At 35.4% G+C, this 24,937-nt stretch overlaps 1 protein-coding gene across 1 annotated transcript in view; it reads left to right on the top strand.

The window, feature by feature from the left end:
• Positions 1-24,937, top strand: part of fry (microtubule binding protein furry) — a 1,411,512-nt gene that overhangs the window by 523,416 nt on the left and 863,159 nt on the right. Inside the window, exon 25 of the mRNA XM_081727912.1 lies at positions 15,346-15,506. Within this exon, the coding sequence (XP_081584038.1) occupies positions 15,346-15,506 (161 nt within the window). The remainder of the gene's footprint in view (positions 1-15,345; positions 15,507-24,937) is intronic.

Raw genomic sequence — 24,937 nt, 5'->3', positions numbered from 1 at the left:
AGTTTAGCTTTTGTGTACTAACCTAAACATTTTTTAATGCCATTTTTACTTGTTCGTATGTGCAATTGCCGACGAGACGATGTGGGGTTGTCACGTCTCGGAAAGGTGTAATAAAAATACTTCCCTTCTTGAAAAATATATTTGTTTCTATTAGAAGAGCTTTGTGCAGGTGCACACCTAGATATTTTTACTGAAACGGGTCCAATACTTTCAGCAACTACGTCTATGTAGTATTGAATAAGTATTGTTTTGCACCTCAAAAGACGATAATTAATTGTAAAAAAATACTTACACCTATATATATATATATATATATATATATATATATATATATATATATATATATATATATATATATATATATATATATATATATATATATATATATATATGTGTGTGTGTGTGTATATATATATATATAGAACTAAGTTGTTTTTATAAGAGAAAGAGTATAGATAAAGTGTAAAATCAAATTTTCATGCTACATCAATAATTTCCCTGTTAAACAAGCAGTTATATTGAGAAAGTGTACAAATGTATGTTGGAGTTAGAAAGTTTTGAGGGATCCGGACCCGGTGGGTGAGCCCCTGGCCTAATGTAACGGTAACGTTTCAATTTTTTCACCTGAAACTATTAGCAGAATTCCCACGCTGAAATAAATACCATTTCCATTCATATTCTCTCTCTACATGGTCTCCAATGTGCGTAATCAATTGTTTCACAGCATAAAGATATTTTATTCATGACAAAATAACTTAGATTTCCTAATAAATCACTATTCGTAGGAATATTTGCTAAATATTTTTTATTTCTTTTGAGAGCCATTCTGTCGTTTTTAGGTAATATTATCTCAATTTTAGGCCATATATCGTAGATAGTTTAAAAATTGGGTTCAGATTGTAGAAATTCAAACCCTAATATAATAATAATAATAATAATAATAATAATAATAATAATAATAATAATAATAATAATAATAATAATAATAATAATAATAATAATAATACTCTAAAAACGAGTAAGGTCGTTTACAAACGTAAAAAGATAGTTAAACGTGGCATGGCGATTGGAAACATACAGTATATCCTGTTACATAAACTATATTAACATTACTCCTATGTTACAAGAACATGCGAGGAAATTCTTATGTGGTATATAAAACATATCATATTGTTGTCACTTTTACAGTTGCACCAAGGTGACCAGACGTCCCGTTTTAGCCGGGACAGTCCTTTTTTCCCAACCGTTGTCTCGTTTTTTTTTCTGATTCTCGAACGGGACGCCTAAATGTCCCGTTTTTAAGTAAAAATGACCTAGGTGTCCCGTAATTATTATTCAAAATATAAAAAATCAATGCAAATTCTACTCTCTTCCGTACCAACACTCATTGTCAAGGCTCAGGCGTGTCTAGAACTTCTGAATTTTGAAATGGGAATTGAGTGTTCGTGGTTCATGTGGAAATTGAGTGAGAATTCTGAGTGTTCAACTAGTTTATGGAATTGTTGGGTAGAACTTGTAATCGGGAAGCATTATTTGCTGTGTGGTACACGTAAAGTTAGAAATGGTGTGTTATCACTCTTACTTGTGTATTTTGTAAATTGAGAACACTGCTGAGTCCCAAAATGCAATCTGGAAGTCAGAACCCCCCCCCCCCCCCGTAGCCGATTCATATGCGTCCCGTTTTCGCAAGTGAAAATTCTGGTCACCTTCAGTTGCACGCGTAATACACACAATTGCGTGAACAGTATATATGGTTGTAAGTGTCACTTCGTGTTACGCATGCGTTGAACAGCGTGAAGCACGAACAACAAAGACGCCATTTGCAATTTCAAGAACGGAGAGTTTAACCAATTGTGTATATGCCCAAAGGAGTAGGAAAACATTTTATTAGAAACAAGGACTTTATATGAACTAATAGAGAAATGTAAAGCAAAGTTTATTCACGAGACTTTATGCATTTTCTGGCATGTAAATGAGTATAATATCATGAGCCATGTTTCTAGTACAAATAAGCACATGAGATGGCAGCAGTACTACTCTTGTAAGTGCTGTCCGAAAATTCACTTCCTAACATTTCTTTTATAAAGGGTTACGAGAAATATAACACGTTTTATCTTACTTTGTATATTTTATACACAAGTATATCGCATGAAGCCTTGCTTATAGCAAAAAATGAGACCCAACGTAGATTGGTATTGTAGTTATTAGATATATCTGGTATGGATTCAAGAAGCGTTGCAATAGTATCGGTACCCGAAGAAAGGGCGTTATCCTTTAAACGGGATGACGACAAAAAAAAAAAAAAAAAAAAAAAAAAAAAAAAGTATCGGTACTAACAAGTTGTGACCCCAGCGGCAAAGAATTTAGTATATGATCAGTGCTTAGAGGTTTTTTTTACACTGTCTTTTTTGCTCTATTCTTATAGAGTTACAGAGTGTTCGAAGGAACAATATCTTCGTAAAGATACTTTTTGAGAACTATATTTATGGTAAGCACAGTACCACATAGATTGTTACAATAACAGGTGCGAAGGACGTTATAGCAGCCATTTAGATATTTTGAGAATGGTTATTCCAACATGTCTTGTGTTTTGGGACTGCTATAATAAATCTTGTGATGGTCTCGACAACCACGTTATATGGTATTTCCAACTATGTAGCGGTTTTATAGTTACCAAATATGTCTAACACAACCATAATGTTTGTTGACCGAGCTACGGTTTTTTTAACAATATAATATTGTACTCCGAATCATAATTCTTGCTGGCGCTATATTAACAATACTTTATAGTATAATGTAACTATACTATTTTTAGAGTGTAATACCGTAATAATAATAATAATAATAATAATAATAATAATAATAATAATAATAATAATAATAATAATAATAATAATAATAATAATAATAATAATAATAATAATAGTAGTGGTGGTGGTGGTGGTGATGGTGGTGGTGGTGCCGTCGCCGCCACCTTGTACAATGGAAGCGAGCAAGAATTTTGTTTGAATTTGGAGAAATTTCTTTCCTTACGCTTTACCTATTTTAAATCCAGACAATGTTTAACGAAAATCGCGAGTTTTTACGATAGTTACGTATTTTACTTTTCGTTTCTTTCTTTCTTCTTTTTTAAACTCCTTAAAGTGAGGGCGAATTCACCCTTTATCCTTTACCGAGTTAACTTTAAACAATAGATTTCATTGGAAAACCTGAAGAGAAGTATATATCGTATTTCATAATTATCAGGTTAATTTAGTAGTTAAGTACTTATTGTTAATCGTAGGTTTTTCTTAAATTGAGATTGAAAATGAAATCTTTGAGTTTTACGTCCCACGGCTATGCCGGTTAGGCTAAAGGAGACGGTGATGATGAGTAATGAATGAAATGGTGGAATAAAGAAAGTGGGAGGAAACGGGAGAACCCCGAGAAAACCCACGCACACGGTGTTTGTCCACCACAAAGTTCACTTGGCGGAGGCCGGGATCGAACCCGGGACCCTTAGCACCAGAGGTGAACGCTCTACCACTGAGCCACCGCGGCCCCTAAATAAATTGAGATTGAATTCACATGCTTGCCCTTAATTGAATTTAACCCCGAACAGTAGGGGTGCTTCTAAGTATCGAAGAATATGCTAGTTCAATGGGGTCTGGTATAATTTTTACGGAAGTAAACGTAGAACTTATATTTTTTTTTTTAAAGAAGGGGTAAATCGATTCCGTTATCCGTAATTTATAAGAAACTATACAATGTATTAAGTTCCAATTTAAATAATTTGAACAAAATTTATCCCAGGAGATTGTCTTGTTTATGCGGACTCTCCCAAGTTGGAGTAAATTTACTTCTTTTACTCTGTTGTTTGAAGGGGTGAAGGAGGTTACCTACAATTCATGAACAACAAAAGAAAATGCCGTACCTGAAGACGAAATGGTTAGCCAAAGATTGTGGAGCATGAAAGTTTCTCTCTTGCGGCAAGTGCCCTACCAATAATGGCAGAATAACTATGATGATGATGATGATATGTATACAAGAAAAATAATATATTTTGGCTTATTCGTAGAGAAAAAAGATTTTTAAAAATGCATTCACAAGAGAGAAAATTAAGAGAGGGAAAACCTGAAAAAAAAATCAAATATAGATTAATATTTCGATATAGTTCGATATTTTGATGTTTTGATATTTATCTTTGTATGAGTAAAATCAAACTTCTTTCGGTATGGTACCAAATTCGTTATACAGGGTGTCCAATATACAATGTATCCCGGAGTTTGGGATAGAACTTTTGAATCTGAAGTGATACACAAATAATGGTTATACCAAAATGAAGTCTTCTTCATGCATATATTTTTAAACTAGGAAGCAACGATTGAAGTACACTGGGAACCACACAGTGTTGCCAGATGTAACCGAAGGTGTAAATCAATTTTTTGTAAAACATGTAAATTGACTGATAACTCATACGTATGGATGTTCTGTCATTAATTTTCAGTTTGCTTAGTTGGAGTATCTTGCAAAATATGGAGCAGAAGAAAAGAATTTTTCAGTTCCACCGATAACTAATCGGATGAGGCCTCTGTAAGAGGGAAATAGGGAAATCGTAGTTTTCATAAATTAACACTCTGAATTGGCAACCCTGCTGATGTTTCAGTGCATCAAAAGGTGTGTTAAGGAAATGTCTACATTATGCAATTCCTGAAAACAATGAAGAACAAATTTTGAAATTATCATGATCAAATTTTTATTTACGTGCACTCGGCAACACTGCTATTCATTTGTATGGGGCTATTTAAAGCAGGAGGTGTACAAGAACAATTCTTGAACTATTCAAGACCTGGAAACGAACATTCGCAGTGCAGTTTAGAACATTAACACGCCTAATCTTCGTAAAGTTGCTGCAAACCTGGTGAAACATGTGAACGAGTGTTTGAATTAAAACAGGGAACTATCCCAGCATCCGCTATAGAGCTGGTAACTCATTTCTGATAGTCGCAGTGATGCCGGGTGCATGTAAGTAAACGTTTTATCATGATAATTTCAAAGTTTGTTTTAGATTCTTTTTAGGAATTGCATAATGTAGACATATCCTTAACACAACTTTTGATGCACTGAAACATCAGCAAAGTTGTCAATTAAGAGTGTTAATTTATGAAAACTACGATTTCCCTAGTTCCTCCTTACAGAGGCCTCATCCGATTAGTTATCGGTAGAAATGAAAAATTATTTTTTTCCTGCTCCATAGTTTCCAAGCTACTCCAACTAAACAAACTGAAAATTAACGACAGAACATCCATACGTATGAGTTATGAGTCAATTTACATGTTTTGCGAAAAAATTGATTAACACCTTCGGTTACATCTGGCAACACTGTGTGGTTCCTAGTGTACTTCAATCGTTGCTTCCTAGTTTAAAAATATGTGCATGAACAAGGCTTCATTTTGGTATAATCATTATTTGTGTATCACTTCAGGTACAAAAGTTCTACTACTCCAAACTCCGGGTTGTATTGTATATTGGACACCCTGTATATGCATACTGGGTGTTACAAAAGTTTGTCACAATATTTTGGGAATAGATTCCTCACATCAAAATTAAGAAAAAAAGTTTCATATGGACCTGTGGCCGGAAGTGCATAATTTCGTTGTTATATTGTGCGGAAAACGTGAAAAAGTAAACTTTAAAGGTCCATAGTTCCATTGCTATAGGATCGATCGTTGTTGGGTCAAGACATCATTGAGGAACTAGTATGTGAACTATCCAAATATCCATCTTCCAGAACCTTCTGTACCTGTACAATCATTTTAGAGAGGTTGTTTGGGAGTACCTCATCACTCTCCATTCTCCACCTAACTCTCTAAAAAAATTCGTGTGCAATGACGCCCACGAACAACAAAGCGTTATTCTTCAGGTCAAAATAAGGCGAAAAGCCTCCTAATAGCATATCCTCCAGGGCCTCCCTCAGCCGCTATAGGGAGTCAAAATTTCACTACGTGACAACTCGCAAAATAACTGAAAACCATTACATTGCTCTAGGAATCCATCAAGCATTTGCATCGATTGTTATGCTAGAAGTGGTTCTAAGTATATCGACTTTAACTTCTGGAAAGAATCGATGTAACTATTTGGTAGATTGCTAGATCTTACCTCTGGTTCCTTATCTGTGACGTTGCCACATAGTGCAATTTCCATCTCCAGACGAGGATTCGAAAGGGATATAAATACATATCTTTTTCGCTTTATTTTAATTGTAGAATAGTGTTGTGTGGTCCCTTGTGGCCATTTATCTTTCTGTCTATCAACATATATATATACAGGGTTTTCATAAAGTCTGGACGAATTTAATTTGCTTATAATTTTCATAAAAATGCTCATAATGAAATCAAATAAAGTGCAAACGGTAGCGGAAGGATTAAATTTTTACCTGTAATCTGCACCAGATCAGTTCATTCACCGCCACACCTCCAACTGGGCGCCATTTACGTCCACACATTCGCGTAGGCGGCCGAATGTCACCCGACTTTACCCCCTGCGACTTCTGGCTTTGGGGTCATGTGAAAACGGAAGTTTATGCAAAGAAGCCAAGTGGTTTGGGGAACTTAAAGGACAAAATCTGGGCGTCTGTGGCTGGCATTTCGGATCAAACACGGCGGAACGCTATGAGTGGCTTCCAGCGCGAATGCATTAATAAGCGAATGTGTGGACGTAAATGGCGCCCAGTTGAAGGTGTGGCGGTGAATGAACTGAGCTGGTGCAGATTACAGGTAAAAATTTAATCCTTTCGCTACCGTTTGCACTTTATTTGATTTCGATATTAGCATTTTTATGTAAATTATAAGCGAATTAAATCCGTCCATACTTTATGAAAACCCTGTATATTCTTCAGAATAAAAGAAAAAAAATTAAACACAAACTTTGGTACAAATGTTTACCTTCCTGCTCCCTTTTGAGATATTGTCTGAAATTTAGATATAAAAATAATTATCAATGATGTCGATGTTGAATACAAGAACGAACTTTATTTATTATCTTTTGAGTGGATATTTTGAGGTCAAGAGTTGGCTTTTGTATTCAACTAATACTCCACCTTTTTTTTTCAATATATATGTAATTTCAGAAGGGTGATATATATATATATATATATATATATATATATATATATATATATATATATATATATATATATATATATATATATTGTTGGAGTTATCTTTCAGTTAGTTCGATATTGTTTGCCAGTAGCTGTGTATTGAATTGTTTCATTACGCTGCCTCTTTTCTTTTTGATCTGTTTCGCTTGGGGCTGGTATTTAGTTTTGCTTTGCTGTTGTGCCAGACATATTTTTGAAACGTTATATATAAAATCTGTATTGAAATGCGAATCTGGTGTTTATGGTACACATGAATAGTTTGCAGCTGGGTTTAATAATAATAATAATAAAAAAAAAATAAGTAATGCATCAGCGGGTATAAATTATCACTGTCGCAATTAAGGTTTTCTCGCTTTTGAGGAGAGTTTTGCAAATACAGGAGACACAATTTGTTTAATGCGCTGTCATTCATTATATGTCATTTTTCTTTTAAATTATGAATGTGCATTTGTGCATTTCTCTTTTAATCAACGGTAGTTTGGACTAAAATTGCATGTTCTAGAATGAATATCTTGTTGCTCTTCGAAGTGTTAAAAGTAATCTCAGTGACGTGAGAAGCGATCTTTATAAAAATTCTACCATCAGCGCTTGTTTATTAATTACAAGTAGCGTATGCACAAAGGAGTGTGTGTGAGTGTGTGTGTTACTGTTGTATGTATTTACAAATAATACATAGAACCTGATAGTTAAACATCATATTTTAGGATATACGAGTATATTGTACAGTAAATAAATAACAATTTCTTTCAGCAAAATAAAAACTGAATAACGTTAGTAGCAAGGAACAACATAGTAGGGTCGTTCAATAAGTCCTTAGAAAATCCAGTATACAACACTCCCAGAATTGAAAGAAGTTTGCTTTTAGTAAGCGTCATTCCTCACTAGATTGTTGTTGCAGTTATATCTGTCAAGTAGTTTCATTGTCATAGTCGATTGAAGAAACAAACTTGAGTTTATTTAGAAAAAAATGGAAAGAAATGAGCTTCATGCAGTTATTAAAAACTTCTAATTAAAAGGTTTAACACCGTAAGAGATTAAAGCCGAATTGGATGAAGTTCCTGGCACATCTGCTCCTGTGTTTGCGACTGTTTCCAATCGGGTAAATGAGATTAAACGTGGCCGTATATCCACAAATGATGAACATCGTTGGGGACGTCTAGTGGAAGGAATTTCCTCCGAAATGATTGACAAAATCCACGAATCGATGTGGTTTTGAGTGATCGACGAATCAAAGTGCGTGAAATAGCTGAGGCCATAGACATATCACAAGGTACAATGTTTTCAATTTTGCACAAAATTTCGGTTTCAAAACAATCTCAGCAAGATGGACATCGCGTTTGCTGTCAGTGGAAAATAAACGCAATAGTGTGATCGATTCGGGAACTGGTTTGGCGATGGCACTTTTCGTCGCAATCCCGATTAGTTTCTTTGTCGATACATAACAGTGGACGAGACAAGGATACACTTAACTACTACACTCCTAAAACAAAATAACAGTCAAAGCAGTGTTTTTTTTTTTCTTTAACAATCCAGCTCCGAAATGGGCGAAGAAAGTGCAATCGGCTGACAAGATGATGGCCACAGTTTGTTGCGAAGCACGCGGAATCAATGTGAGTGTCAATTGACATCGATTACTTGGAAAAAGGACAAATGATAAATGAGAACTATTGTGCGTCGTTATTCCACCGGTTGAGAAAAGAATTCAAGAAAGTGTGTCCTCATTTGGCCAAAAAAAAAAAATCTCTTCCATCAAGTCAGGTTTCGATGGCGAAAATTATGGAATTAAAATTCCAATTGTTACATCGACCGTATTGACCAGATTTGGCTACGTTTTTTTTTTTTTTTTTTAATTTGCAAACTTGAAAAATGGCTGGGCGGGGGTCATCTCCCAAGCAAATGCCTATTTTGAGGACCTTCGGAAATTCTACTTTTTGGACGACTTAAAAAAATGGAGAAACGTTGCAAAAACTGTGTCGAGCTGGAAGGAGATTGTTGAAAAATAAGAAAAATACCCAAAATGATTTGTTTTTTAAAATATTTTTCTGAGAACTTATTGAACTACCCTCGTACATTTTGACTCCACAAAAGTGTTTTTTTTTTTTTTTTTAAATTTTTCTGGGAAAGTGCAGATGAAAATTTGCCATGAAGCATGATAATTTGTTCAGTTTGATATAGTCTATCTTATATTTAGACACATTTTAGTTAAAGAAAATAATAATAATAATAATAATAATAATAATAATAATAATAATAATAATAATAATAATAATAATAATAATAATAATAATAGGCTTTATATGATTAACAATATTACCTAGGTATACGAGAGTCAATCGAAAAGTTCCCAAAGTGTTGTAGTTTTGCTTTTGTGATGCAGTGGCAAATGAATTTTGTACAGTACAGTCCTAAGGTTGCCTAATTATGAATATGACAAGTGTGACCAGGTCGTAACAGGCAGTTTACGGGTCGTAACGGGTAGTGTACCTAACGGAGAAGTGTGTGGTGATCATTTGGGGCATTGTCGCAGTTCGAGCAATGCAAAAAACATGAAGTTCATATGCAAATTGGGGGAGATCTGGTGCAGATATCTGCTTTGATAGCCTTAAACTCAGTTTCGGTGACAATGCTTTAAGGAAAACAAGCACCAGTATCCATTTCGTCACTGTAGAAGACATCAAAACCAACGCGATGGCCAACTTCGGAAGATACCAAAATAGGAATTTTGTCGATGACCCCAGCAATGACAGGAGCAGTGCTCCGAAGATGCTTATTTTGAAGACGATTAAGTAAATGCGTACTTATATTGTGGTAATAAAGAGCTACAATAAAATTCGTGAAACTTTTTGATTGGCCCTCGTATATTGTCGCCCTGTTAATGTCATAATGAAGAGGTTAATGTGGAAATATTCCATCTTAATGGATGCATGAATTTCTTAGAGCATCAATTATTACGCTTTCATGATGCATCCATTTAAAATATATATACAGGGTGTTTGAAAAAGAACTCCCTAGTTTTAAGTATAAATTTAATTGGGAAATGAATGAAAACTTACATCAATGAGTACCGGTACATATCATGAAAAAGAATTCCTTCAAGTTTTGTTTAATGTTGGTAGATCTGTTCAACATCTTCAGAAGTTCTCGATCTACCTGGTGATTTTGCTTTCAAAACACTACCGGTTTCCTTGAAAGACTTTAGCCAATGACAGATAGTTTTTGCTGTAGGTGGTTCACCACCATCCGGACGTCTAAAATTACGCTGCACTGTTATAAATGACTCAGTTTTCACAAGCCAAATAACACACTGCACTTTCTGTTGCGGAGTACACATTGTTGCTGATTTGCTCTGCACTGCACGCCTGCCTGGACTGAACTGAGGAAACAGGAAAAAAACAGCACTGTTGCCGTCTCAAGGTCAAGCAGACCTGCCAACTACAGGGGAGCCAAACTTGGAGAGCTGATGAATCAAACATCACAAACTAGAATAGTATATGTCACTTTGTACAGATTCTAGGACACATTAAAACTAGGGAGTTTTTTTTTAAAACACACTGTATATCTGTCTCCATGCCAATTGATAGTAAAGCAAAGTTCGACTGATTGTCCGTTTTGGAAGTTCATTAACAATTTTAAGATATTACAGATGGCGCTAGTTGCTAGCCTAATGGTTCCCAACCGTTTGTTTTGACTACCGACATACATTACCGAACGCCCACTACCTCGCGATACACTTATTTGAATTTTTATAAATAATAATAATATGAATTAGTATAGTAGTGTAACCCTGAAAGATTCTATGAAGTATTGATTTTATGAAGTACTGAACATTGTTGCTGCCGCTGGAGGTGTTGACTCGTACAGACTGTCTCAAGAGTGATTGCAACTAATTGCTTGATGATTTTTAGATCGTAAAATTTCGTAACACATCATGTATGAGTAGATGGAAATATTAGGTATTATCCTAGAATAAGCAACTCCACTATTGCGGTAGCCGATGTGTGATATTCTGATAAAAGTCTTTTGGGATTGAGAAACACTAATCAATCGTTCAAGTCCGCGATTTAGTATCCAGTCAGTAACTTTATTTCTTCAGTTTTTTTCTTGAAAGAGCAGACAAATAGAAATCAGAATGTGGCAGAACTGTGTTATGGAGCCAATATTTTGGTGGCTCCGAGGAAAATTCGCGTACAAGACCAGTTGTTAGACTCGTGTAGCCCGATATTATTCTTCTCTGGTGAATTTCAAGTAACTCCTAAGATACATGTGGCAGGGTGTTACCATCTTCCTATGAGTGTCAATTGGCATTTCTTCAGACACGTGTAGCTGGGAGTTACCATTCTCTGGTGAATATCATTTGAAATTCTAAGGTATGTATAATCGGGTATTACAATCGTCCTGTGAATGTCAATTGAGATTTCTAAGGCACGTGTAGCCTGGTGTATCATCCTCCAGTGAATACCAATTAGCATTGTAAGACACGTATAGTTGGGTATTATCGTCTTTCATTGAAATTCAATTGACATCCTGAGTCACGTGTAGCTGCGTTTTATTGTGCTCCGGTGAATACTAATTGACATTGTGCCTCATGCAGTTAAGAACGTATCCAAGGAGTGCTGACTATTGTCGGAGGAACTTTTCAGTTGAAACTTCATAGCAATGCTTGACCTCATTGACGGCTGACGATACCACAGTTAATTAATGTTCTTCCTTGAGTTGATTTTGAGTTTATCGTTCCTTTCAGCAGCGAGACTATATGAGAATGTCCTTCTTTATTGTGCTTTCTGTTTCTTTGTCACGTGAGGTAAGACACACAATATTTCCACATGAATGCCCCTGAGTTGTCACGGACATATTAGCGCGCTCATCTCAACCATATCCTGCTTTAAAAATGTTTCCAGACATACTTATATCAGTGAAAGATCATCATACCACTCCGTGCTGGTGTAGATGATTGCGTGCGCACACCGTTGATGCACGGAGCCCCGAGTTCGATTCTTGGTGGGATATCCTTGAAATATGAACGCACTATAGGGTGTTCGCATTCCACCTTTAATTGTAAATCTATGTATCATATAGCTTCGGTGCTTAAAAAAAAAAAAAAAAAAAAAAAGACGCTAAACTCCAGCCAACCAGTAAAAGTTCAATAAGTTAACTAGAATTCCTCAGCGGATACAGAGAGTTTTGCTAGCATATGTGTTGCAAGAAAACCCATATGATTTTCTGTATAGAAGCTAGTTTATTTTTACAATAGATTCGGTTTAGTGTCTGGTTGTTCATGGGATTAGTTGTCTTGCGGGGCCGCGGTGGCTCAGTGGTAGAGCGTTCACCTCTGGTGCTTGAGGTCCCGGGTTCGATCCCAGCCCCCGCCAAGTGAACTTTGTGGTGGACAAACACCGTGTGCGTGGGTTTCCTCGGGGTTCTCCCACTTTCTTCATTCCACCATTTCATTCATTACTGATCATCACCGTCTCCTTTAGCCTAAGCGGCATAACGGTGGGACGTAAAACTCAAAGATTTCATTTCATTTTGATGTCTTGCGTTTATTTCCCTTTCTCATGTGGATGCAATCTTTAGCCAAATATCTCGAGTTCGTTAGTAATTTGGGTAAAGCGTAAACTCTTCATTCTATCGTGTTCCACTATTAATCTTCTCCGTTTAAAAATTGTACTTCTCATTCTATTCGGTTTTGTTGGCTTCCGCTTGCGTTTCACTTTTGCACGGAACCCGTAAGATGTGAAGGTTAAATCATTCGGAGCCATCTGAGAAATTAATCCCAGTCTTGGTGTTTCGTGAGGCATATCGTGTCTGGTGAAACAGAAAATGGGATTGAAGTGTCGCAGTGACTAAGAGATAGAATATTTTAAGTTGAAAATAAGCAAAGAAAGAGATAGAGTTAATTTATATTTCCATTTGAAATGAACTATTCTGACAATTCATATTTCTTTGCTTGTTTCTCGTACGTAAGAGATATCTTAATACTTTAAGTATTCCGTCTTATGTTCTGTCACAACCTCCCAAAAGTGATTTTTCTTGAAAATAATTAGAATAACTGTTTTTATCGTAACTACAATAGTAGTTTACGTAATCGTTTTCTCTATGAGTTGAGTTTACGTACGTAGGGATACATAAACTCGACTTAGAATTAGTAATTTTTCTCTTAAGAGGCTGACATATTAAAAATGATACAAAATTTACCATTTTTCTTTTGCTTGTGTTTCGTAAGTGAAATGAGATAATGAAATACAAGTTACCACAATCATAGGTAATATTATTCTACAACAAAAAAATATAAACTTGAAGAAATTTCAGTGTTGCCATCCATAGAAATTACAGTGTTACCAGAATATCATTTCGCTCAAAATCTAAGTTAAGGCAGTGACAAGAGGCTCGGACTCAAATGCATTTGATTATGTATCATGTTTGGGTAGCCTGTGAACTACTTTTTAAATAACATTATTTTATTTTTAATAACTTTATGTTAAAAATATTTTGTTTATTACAAACTGAATACAATTATTATTTAAAAAGTAGTTCACAGGATTCGAAGATAACGTGATACATAATCAAATGCAGTTGAGTGCGTTCCTTTTGTCGGTGCCTTAACTTAGATTTTGGGGGAGATATTATTCTGGCAACACTGTAATTTCTATAGATAGCAACACTGGAAATTATTCAGGTTCATATTTTCTGTTGTAGAATAACATTATTTATGATTGTGGTAAATCGCATTTCATTATCTCCTTTCACTTGATGAAAAATAAGCAAAAGAAAATGGTAAATTTTGTATTTTTTTAAGTATGTCAGGCTCTTAACACAATTTCTTATACTGAATACTTGGAAATGGAGAAATCTGTATAAATACATTTTGGGATAACTTGAAGAGAAAAAATCAAGGTCTACCCAGCGGTGGATCTAGAAGATAAACACGGGGAAGGGGGGAGCTAGTCAGAACCCAGACTATGATAAATATAACATAAATTTATTATAAACTTTCAAAAATATATAAATAATAGTTTATTTTTCTCACTCATAAAACTGGGAGGCCTAGCCCCCTGGACCCGGGCTTGATCCTCCACTGGGTCTACCGAAGGCATGCTCTGTTTGTGTAACGTAGGTGTAGGCGGAGTTATGAATCTGGTAGAATAAGGATAAAATGTGTGACAGAGCCGCTAGAATATTGAGAAGGTGTCTTGCTTAGCCGCTAGAATAGGGATTAGATGTCTAGCTTCTTATCGTATTAGTGAGAAGGATTTATGAAAAACTGAAGTGATGAAGCTGAAACAAAGAGATAGATTGAGAAATAAGATTAAAGACATCATAATTAGGCCTGTAATAACTGAGTAATTGAAAGGTTGATTTGGTTTGGTTGGCTGATGGAATTGGTGTTCAGCGCCCCTTGAAACACCCAGGCTGTTTGCGACAGTGATCTTCACTTTAAGGTGAAACCCGAACCACCGTAATGCGTTCAAATTTTTTAACAGGCTCTTTTACTGGGAATCGAATCCAGGACTCCGTGTACAAAATGCATGCTTGCTATCTACTAGATCAGTGGGAAGAGCTAAGGGTGTGTATGTGAATAAGGGCTCATGTAACAAATTTGAAATTTTACAAGGTAGCTGTTCTTTTTAGTTTTCGCGTCATGTTTTATAGACTACTTTCTGATTTTTAGGCTGTTTGTGGTCCCCATATACTCATCAAATTACTGAATTATTACTTGAACTTTATCCTTAACAACCTTCAGTTGTGATTTCATTACATAAATACTCAATGCAATACAGCAATAACATTCTTCCGTTGTTAAACACTTTTTATAGTATCAAGGAGATTGTAATGAGGATGCCTTAGTTCGGAGGTATACGTATCAAGTATTCCCATTTTACCTTAAAGAACAAGATAAAAAAAGAAATTTACTCATCTCACACTAATCATAATGGGCCTTATACATAATCGTTCTGACGCATGATTAGTGCCATACTAAGAAGTTCGACTAACATATGTTTCCTGCAGTAGTCAGGCCTTTAGTATGACGCTAATCATACGCCAAAACGACTCTGCATATGGCCCAATAAGTTTAGAGTTAGGATCTGTGATACTACTTATAAAATATATGCATATATACAATTACATGATATTTGATTCCTTTGAATTTGTTTTCGTAGAAATAATGATTCAGTTACAGAATAAACTTTATTTCATAATTTCAGAGAATATCCTTGTGACCACTACACAGCAATTATCAACGTCACGTTAATGAATACAGGATGCCCCAGAACATTAGTACATGAAACTGCTCTTCAGCTGCTACAGGTCCTTGATAAACGGTTTTTTGGTTCAGTTGGTCCATTATTGGGAGAAGGCGACCCCGGTAAGTACCTTTTTTTCTACGTCTTTTATAACTTGAAGATGATATTTCTTCTAATGTTCGTATATTATTCTATTATTTACGTGGTATTGAATAATGTTTATCTATTATGTTCTTAAAAGTATGAACATTAACTTCTGTATGTTAAAAGTATGTTATTACATTGTCTTCCAGTTCAAACGTTTACGAGTTTCAGGTAACATGCAAACCTTATTATTTTATACCCGAAAATATTCACATGGGATGATAGAAACCAATACACGTATTTCATGATTCGCTCAAGTTGCCGTTGCATGTTGAAGCATGTCGATACAGCAATATTTCGATTAATTAGGTATATACTGTCACTCATATGCGGCTTCACTCATGTTGTTGTTGCTTGTTGAAGTAATGTGGACACAACAATATTCCGACTAATTAGGTATACTATGTCGCTCGTATGCGGCACTTTTCCATAAAAACTGCGGACTATATTGTTGTTGGTTTGTACGTCTGTATAGTAGTTGGTATGCTAGAGGTATGAAGAGATTCTAGTTTCGAAAAAAAAAAAAAAAAAAAAAAAAAAAAAAAAAAAAAAAAAACTGAAATGAGATTTAATTGTCTCCTCGAACTGTCCAGATATTGACACAAGTACGAAATGAGGCCAAGATTTTTGTAGTCAGTGCAGGAAATCATGTTAAATTTGAGGAATATAAACTAACTTGTGCTAAATCAAATGTATGTTGAACTACTGCACATGCATTTCGATATAGTTCTTGTGATTTTTTCTCCTATAATTCAGAAAAGAATCGTACATTACGTGAAATTCAAATTTTGTTGTTTTGTACCCGAAATATTCATATGGGGCGGTAGAAACCAAAACACGCATTTTACAATACGCCCAAGAAATGATTGTGCTTTGATTTTGAATAAACTTTAGATATATATTGTAATATATTTATTGTACATTCGTGTCCAAAATTATTGTCGCATGTCTATAAATATGTTTTTGTAGGAATATAATTTGATAACGAATTCGCCCGATATTTCTTATAATGTTATAAGAATAATAACATTAATTCTTATAATGTGAATAATCGACAAAGACATGTATTTGGAAAATTTCATGTCAAAAGAGCAGCAAATAAGAACAATAAAACGATAATAAAACTTTCTTGTCCATTTTGCAACATTTTGTTTACCTCATTATAATTTTCGTATTTATAATTCTTTTCCTATGAAATTTATCACCAGTATACATTTCCCGATTATACACATAGTATCAGTATTAAAAGTACCCTGCATAATCATTATCAAATTATATTCTTACAGGAAGACAGTTATAGATATGCGACAATCATTTTGGACATGAGTGTACATATGAACTATGTATGTATGAACACAAAATATACAGACCTCAAGTAATTCTTCTTTTGATAAATAACCAACACATAATACACATATCTCAAGAACTTCTTCGTTTGATAAATAGCCAACTTAAAATATACACACCTGAAGTAATCCGTTCTTTGTTAAACATAATATGCATATAAAATACACATTCCTCTTTCTTTGTTAAATAACAATACACAATACGTATCCAAGTAACCTTTGGTTAAATTACCGTCTTGTTCCTCAAACGGATTAATTAATCTCAGTCCGACATGTTTAGAACAAAGGCATAATATCAGTACAGGGTGATTCTTATAGACCTAGAGCAACAAAATTAGCTGTAATGTAAAATATTCTCTATAGATACAACGTAATTTGTACAAGACTTAACCGTGAATCGTTTTAAGTGTATTGGAATTATCACAGTAGATGATGAATGAGGTATTTTTTATGAAGACACGCGTTTACCCAGTGTTTCATATACTGTGTGACTTGTCGCAGTGTTCTTGGTTTTAGCCAAAATGATGGCTATCAACTGTTATAACGTACGAAATTTCGTGTCTTACACCCTGTTCTTTAGTACACCCATTGAAAAAAAAAATAATACGGGGTGCTCAGATCGGAGGATGTTGGGTACCAGAACCCTTTAAGATGACTGATTTGGGAAGGAGTTCTTAATCAGTTTCGATCCTTGAATTATGTTGTTATTTGTCGGTGTACATGCTGTCACTTGTCAGACTGTCTATAAACCATTCGATTTGCAAGGTGCAGGATTAATAAGGTTATGCATCGACTGCGCATTTATTGGCAAATGCAAAAGGCTGGTTCTATACGAATCATCCTTTATTGTTAAAATACTATTGGTGTTGCTCTGAAAGCTGAAAAAATGTTTAAAGGAATGTTACCCAATAGCATTGCGGCACTGTCTTCTTTACAAAAAGATTAGGATACAAATAAGCCACTAAACGCAGAAAACTAGAGAATGATAGAAATCTGAAGGGTTTCAGTTCATGTCCAAATTATAGTAAAATGAGAGGTGAAGGAATTAGCAAAAGACAAAATACGTTTTAAATTTGTGGGACTTTGGCTAAAAAAGTAAATGTGGAAGCTTGTGTAAGTTGCTTCTGGTCGCGGTCAGACATAAGCACCAAACTAAAATAAATACTCTCGTATACTTGATCAGCTTAATAATAATTTGTCGGTTTATAGCCTTGAATTGTCTTTCTAGTAGATTTTATCCTATCAGACTTGTTGCTTACATAAATATGGAGAAGGATGTCGTCCATGAAACAGGGAGGCTACCGTCGGCGACAGAACACAAATTGAACACGCTGACCGGGAGATCAGAATAGGTTAGGTGGTTGATCCGTCAAATCAAGTTCAGTCTCTTTAGCATATGTGCCAGGGTATAGCCCTATCTATGAACATATTTTCACAACACCTCCGATATGCTTCAGGCATATCCATATCTTCCTATAACTTGTTTCCACGGAATTTGTACTGAAAGCAACGCCATCGATAGGTAAGGATAATCGATTATCGATTATATGTTTGATTATCCTTACTTATCAGTGGCGTTGTTTCTGGCACAATTTCCGTGCAAACAAGTTATAGAAAGATATGGGTATGTCTAAGATGTATCTGATGTTATTGTTGTGAGAATATATTCATGTGTAGATATCTGTGTCTCTTCCAATAAACCAAAGACGTCTTCTTTATTTATTGGAAACCGTTGGAATACATTGTGTCTCAAGATTATATTGTTGTAAGAAAATTAATATAGAAAACCTAATATAATACTAATTGTTATAATACCTTTCTCGTAGAACTCTGAACATCATCTAATATGTGAATCCCGATTTTAAAATTCCTTGTCCAATCTAATCTGTATTACTATAATACGCTAAACATGTTTAAATTCTGTATTGAAAGATGTGCATTATCCATTGGCCAATCGTTGCACCATGAAAAGAAGTTGAAGTAGATGTCTGGTTTTACTTAAGCACAACTTTCGCAGCTTTTATATACAATCCGAATCTCTGAGGTGTCCATTGAAGAAAACACCTTTTCCATTGGTACATTACTTCCTGGTAAGATTTGAAGCTTTCCTGGCGGCGTATATGATAAAGTTCTTCTCGGGCAATCAGCCAGGTGAAAACTGGTGGATAGGCCAACGTTTCGAGAGGCCGACACCAGGCGTGTATCGTATACCCTGTGAATGCGGAAAGGCTTATATAGGACAAACAGGACGCACCATTGAACAACGTTGCAGAGAACATGAAAATTACATTAGATTATTCCATCCAGAAAAATCAGGTTTAGCTGAACACAGTTTAACAGAAGGCCATAAAGTTTTATTTAAGGACACATCCATCATTACCAAGAGCACCAGTTACTGGACCAGGATAGTAGCCGAATCTCTTGCCATAGTTCATGAACCGAACAACGTTAATAGAGACACTGGATTTCAACTCTGCCGTGTCGTGACAAAACGCTGTAACTTTGGCGAAGAAGTTTTGCGAAAATGAGCCTTAAAGTTTTCATCCGAAAATGTGATCTGTATCGTGTAGAAATAGTGTATCTTGACTTTGGAAACACGTGGTTACATGTAATGTTACGTAAATGCATGTTGTGTGATTAAATTTGGTGAAAATTGATTGGTTGACCATTATTGCCTAGTTACACTGGTTCACATTTTCGGATGAAAACTTTAAGGCTCATTTTCGCAAAACAACTTCGCCAAAGTTACAGCGTTTTGTCACGACACGGCAGAACTCAGCCCCCTGTGGAACCCGGTCATCAGTACCACAGCAAAGAAAACGACACACAAACATCCAGATAACCCTCAGCCAATCACTAGCACGGACTACGGAACATAGCCAGCCAATCACAGCTCCAGTTTTTCAGATTGAACCAGCCAATCAGGAACCAGCATTTTCTCCAGCCCAGAGTATATATTACTTATATCCGCTGATCTCTACATAATTGCCCTGATGACGAGAACGATGACAGCTCTCGAAACGTTGGCCTATCCACCAGTTTTCACCTGGCTGATTGCCCGAGAAGAACTTTATCATACTTCCTGGTAGTTTCAACGACAATTCTACTATCTAGCTTTTGGAGCCCTTCCATTCCTTCTGGCTTTAGATGAATTCAGTAAAAATTAATAGGACTAATGGCAAACATAGGAAGATTATCTGAAACGAAGAATTGAAATTACGTAAGTTAAACTGACTAGTGCGTAGGTAAACAGAATTTTCACTGAAGTTTCTTGCATCGATTTCCCAGTATTTTTACCAAAATGGTATAGACAAAATGCTGCTCTAGAAGTATGATAAACCCTATTCGTAGTAAGATCTTTCAACTGTTTCGGTTTGTATTAGACATATATGTATGGTGTACAAAGTTAAATTGTGGAAAACCGTGGGATGGTACATTATAGAAAGAAATTATAAACATGCTAAGAGATCTTGGGACATCACCGGGACAGATTTTTCTCGCGATAAAGCGGTAATACCGCGATGGCGGAAAACCTTAATGTGATGGGAATAAGTAGTTAAGAATACGTTAATACCTTTTACTCCTCTTAATGTTTTAATAATTCATTTATTATTATTATTATTATTAATAATAATAAAATATTCTACATTCTAGTGTCGAATCCTAGAAATTGTTAAGTATTCAATATGTGTCCCTCTAATTTAATCTACATATGCATAAGTTTAAAATATTCGCGTGACATTTATGCTGTTCGAACGTGAAAAAAGTAGGTACCTTCCTTTTCGTAGAAATCTCGTACATAACTAAATTGATACTTGATTTCACATGTTATGCTGATCATCGTCATTATGGTTGATATTTTCTTACATTTTATGAAGTCTGAGAATTCAGCACTGCTACAAATATAAAATCTTGCAGTGGATTGTTCTGTAAGAATGAATGCATTGTGTTGAATGTTATATATATATATATATATATATATATATATATATATATATATATATATATATATATATATATATATATATATAGTTTCAACATAATGTGTAAAGCGTTCATAGTTTCTAATGTGATTACAAACAGTCGAAAGTATGGTGAAGGATTTATTATGGGCTTTTAAAAGCGAGTTCAGAAGCTTTTCTGGTTTTATGTAATAACGTTTTTTATCCTTCCTGAATTTAACAGCCATTTTAGAGGTGACTATTTTAGTCGTCTAACTGTAGGCGATAAATTAGATTAACTCTTCAAGTCATATTTTCCATTTATCATACCAGTGCAGTTAATTATCGTTGCACTGAAGCGTAGTTTCCTGCTAGACTATTCACCAGAAAGTGCAGCAACAAAAGGTTGTAGATGGGTGTGTCTCTGAAGCTATTTCAATTGATGGATGTCAGCTAAAAAGATAAATTGTTTTCTTTCAAATCTAGCTTTTACTTTCGATAGAAGGAAAAATGAAAAGAATATGCCAACAAGAAATCTGAGTTTCGTGTATGATGTTACTTTATTGTTATTAATAATAATTTAGTGACGGTTAACTTTCGTTCATTTCCAATTTGTGTCAGCAATTATCTCAATCCTTACAATACCATCAACTTATATACGAGAATTTTCAATGTATGGAATATTATAAATTTAATAATTATTTAGAGAACTGGGTGTTCTGTATATCATCAACTTACGGTTATCCATCACATAGGTGGTCACAGGAGTTTCGAACAAGGAATACAGAAAACTCCAGATTCAACACTTGTAGATCATATTATCATAAAACTTAGTCTCATTGTGAGTCTTGTCTTCTCTTTAGAGTAAAATGTATGTAAGTCAAATACTAACTATTTAAATTGTGGTGGTCGGTAAAGGGAATAACTAAATACTTCCCTGTGAAGCCCATTTTTTTCACGTGACAGGAATATGTGACTGCAATGCAGACATCTTCATTAATCCCAAATCATTCAATCAGCCGTACCTTTTCATGTAGCATATGGTGTAGGCAGGGATGGACATCCTCTTGGAGTCGAGAGATTCGATCTACTCTCTCGAATAGGTGCATTGTACGAGTTGTTTCTGATAGTGTATGTGATATGTCAACCGCAATCTGAGATAGGCAAGGTTGGAATTTTTGTCCCTCGCTGATTTCCAGCGTGTTCCTAGATCGTTAGTTGAACTCTGTTGGATCATGTTCCTACCGTAGGATTTGACATTCTCCATTATCGGGATGCCTCCTGGCAATGGGCTAGTTGTAACTTCCACACCAACATTGGAGATGACGGTAGACCCTCATTTGCTAGAGGAGTTGCCTCCACAGTACATAGATATAACTGGTAGGTGGGCTTCAGTGGATGTATTGCATTACTCTTCTTCGGAATAGTTTTTGTTCTATAGAATTGGCATTTAGAACGAATCAATAGCTATCCAATACTACTAGGGCAGATTAAAGTATTCAGGCCTAGAAAGTATGGCTCACACTTTCCAGATGGAAACAAATGCGGCACAATATAGGCATAGCGCTTTGAAGAGAGCGCTCGCTTCAAAGCACTATGCTATAGGTCTTGTTCGAATCTTTCTTTCTTATAAAATGAATGAAATATGAAAAGACTGTGAAGTCTCTTATTTCTCGTAGGCAGCATTGTTTGGTTTTCAGTGGGTTCCCAGATCATGGTTTGTACTCTGCCGATCTGAAATAATAGCGTGGGATTTAGTATCTTGCGTATTCGGAATCCTCTGTGCACTATAAGTTGAATAGGAGCTTGCTCTGCTTTGCTCCGTTGTCGACATGGTGTCGGTACTCTTATTAGTTATTACCTAGGAAATTTGCTTCATTGGTAGGTATAGCGAGTACATAAGCTTTGGTCCGTCATGCTAGTGGGCATATCCCGTTATCCTCTTCGAAGGTTTTAGAGAATGAACTAAAAACTTCGAACGAGGCATATCGCTTCACAGGTTTCAGTTACGATCCGGTTTAAAGTGATCAAATCTATCTAGGACAAAGATGTCACTGTATTGTAGGTCTTGCCACTGAAACCGGAGCGTATATGAAATTAGAAAATAATGACTAATTATTTTTGAAAATTTTGTTTGTACGAATTATGTTATTAATTAGAGATGATTGGAAAGTAGCTTACCATTACGTAATTTAGACAGGAAATATATCCAGAAGTGCTGCTTGTTTAGATCTTATTTATTTCTTTGTTGCGATTCTTATTTTCAGATTAATTTGTCTGATAACTCATTTTGGCAATAAAAGCGCTGCGCTGGTCAAATAGGGCATTTAACGCCTATCTCCAACAACTTAAATATAAGGAGTTTTGATGAATACTCACTACTCATTATCAAATTCCACATAGTTTCACACAAGTTCATCACTCTTCGGAATTCATTTAATTTCTGTTTCACTAAAGCAAAGGAAGAAGCGACTAATCTGAATTGTTTTGTACGTTATTCAAAGATCAGTAGATATTTGTAAGTGCCAATAGATAAAAGAAATAAGTTAACACAGTTGAACGTACTGATGAAGGTAATCAGAACAAACAAAGGGTATACATGTATGTGTAGCCTGTGTATTTTTTCTTGTTGGACTATTCATGATCTACATAGCGTATTAGTTTAAAACGACACACACTATTTTGTAAAGATTTCAAAAATCATCTCTTTGGCAGAAGACAGGGAATGCACATTTAGGAATTTAATTTTTCTCGAAGCTTTTATTCAGCAACCTTCATATTTTGTCTTGACAGAGTATCTGTTGTCTAACGTAAATTGTGAAAATGAGGTATTGAGGTTGTCCTATGTAGGCTGAAGTAGACTTTCATAAGGAAATAATGATAAAAGAAGAGTAATAAAGTAGTGAATTATGAAGAAAGAATCATGTAACCTCTTCGTCGTGGCGTAATATATAGTCTATCAATTTAGCCTCTTTTGCTCCTTCTACTAAACAATCCATCAGAACTCTCAGGATAGAGTTCTTTCCTAGTCAATATCTCTATCAATTTTTCTTCATCATTTTAGTTGCATTTAATATGATATTCTTCTACTGCGTTGTTCCTAACATTTTCTCTTTGGTTTCTCGCTCGCTCCAGTTAGTCCGTACATTTTTGTCTGCACCTACACTTCAGGAACCTCCAAAAGATTTTCATCGCTTTTGCGTAACAATGAAGTGAAATCTCCGAGTTTACGTCCCACGATTCTGCCGTGTGAGCTAAAGGAGACGGTGATGATGGGAAATGAATGAATTGGTGGAATGAAGAAAGTGGGAGGAAAGGGGAGAACCTCGAGAAAACCCATGCACACGGTGTTTGTCCACCACAAAGCTCGTTTAGCGCGAGGTGGGATCGGTCCAGGGACCCCGCGCATCAGAAGTGAACGCTCTACCACTAAGCTACTGTGGAGCTTTCTCTCAAGTTTTCTAACATGTTACTAGTTTTATGTTTAGATTCTCTGACAAGTAACATATTACCTGCAAACCACTTACATACCTAACCCTTCTGCGTCCTACCGTAATACCATCTTCTGTATGTAGATAGTACATTTCCACTATTTCTTGTACCTTGGTAGGTAAAGTTTGTGCACATTTTTGTGGAAAATTCTTATTGTGAATAGGAGTAATTCATACTGAACTAGCTTTTTTCTTATACATTCAGTGGTGACTTCAGATTTTCTCGGGGGGGGGGGGGGGAGGTTCAATACACTTGAGGTGAAAAGTATAATTACGAAAATACTGGGAATCTGCATTGAACATAATAGAATACATTATGCCCAGGGGAAATTCATTGGCTTCGGAGAAATCTTCCAGGAGAACCCCTGAAATAATCTCTATATATACTTAGTCGTGCAATTTGGGATAAATCCAATCATTTTCTATAACCCATTTCAGTTGTTACGATCTGTTTCAATCATATCCTAAGGTTGCAGTGAGCTACATCCTACCATTATCGACTTTGTTAATTGACTGACAGTGATCTGTATACTAATAACAAATTTTGTGTGCACAGTCAGCGACAAAAGTTCTTTCTGTTTAATAAACTTAGTTCCGTAAATGACTTCAGAGTGGAAGGACAATTTGAGTA

The sequence above is a fragment of the Thermobia domestica genome, chromosome 10, assembly GCF_964235325.1.
Source record: "Thermobia domestica chromosome 10, izTheDome1.hap1.1, whole genome shotgun sequence".
In the NCBI taxonomy this organism is placed as follows: domain Eukaryota; kingdom Metazoa; phylum Arthropoda; class Insecta; order Zygentoma; family Lepismatidae; genus Thermobia; species Thermobia domestica.
This window is presented reverse-complemented; position numbering and strand designations above follow the sequence as displayed.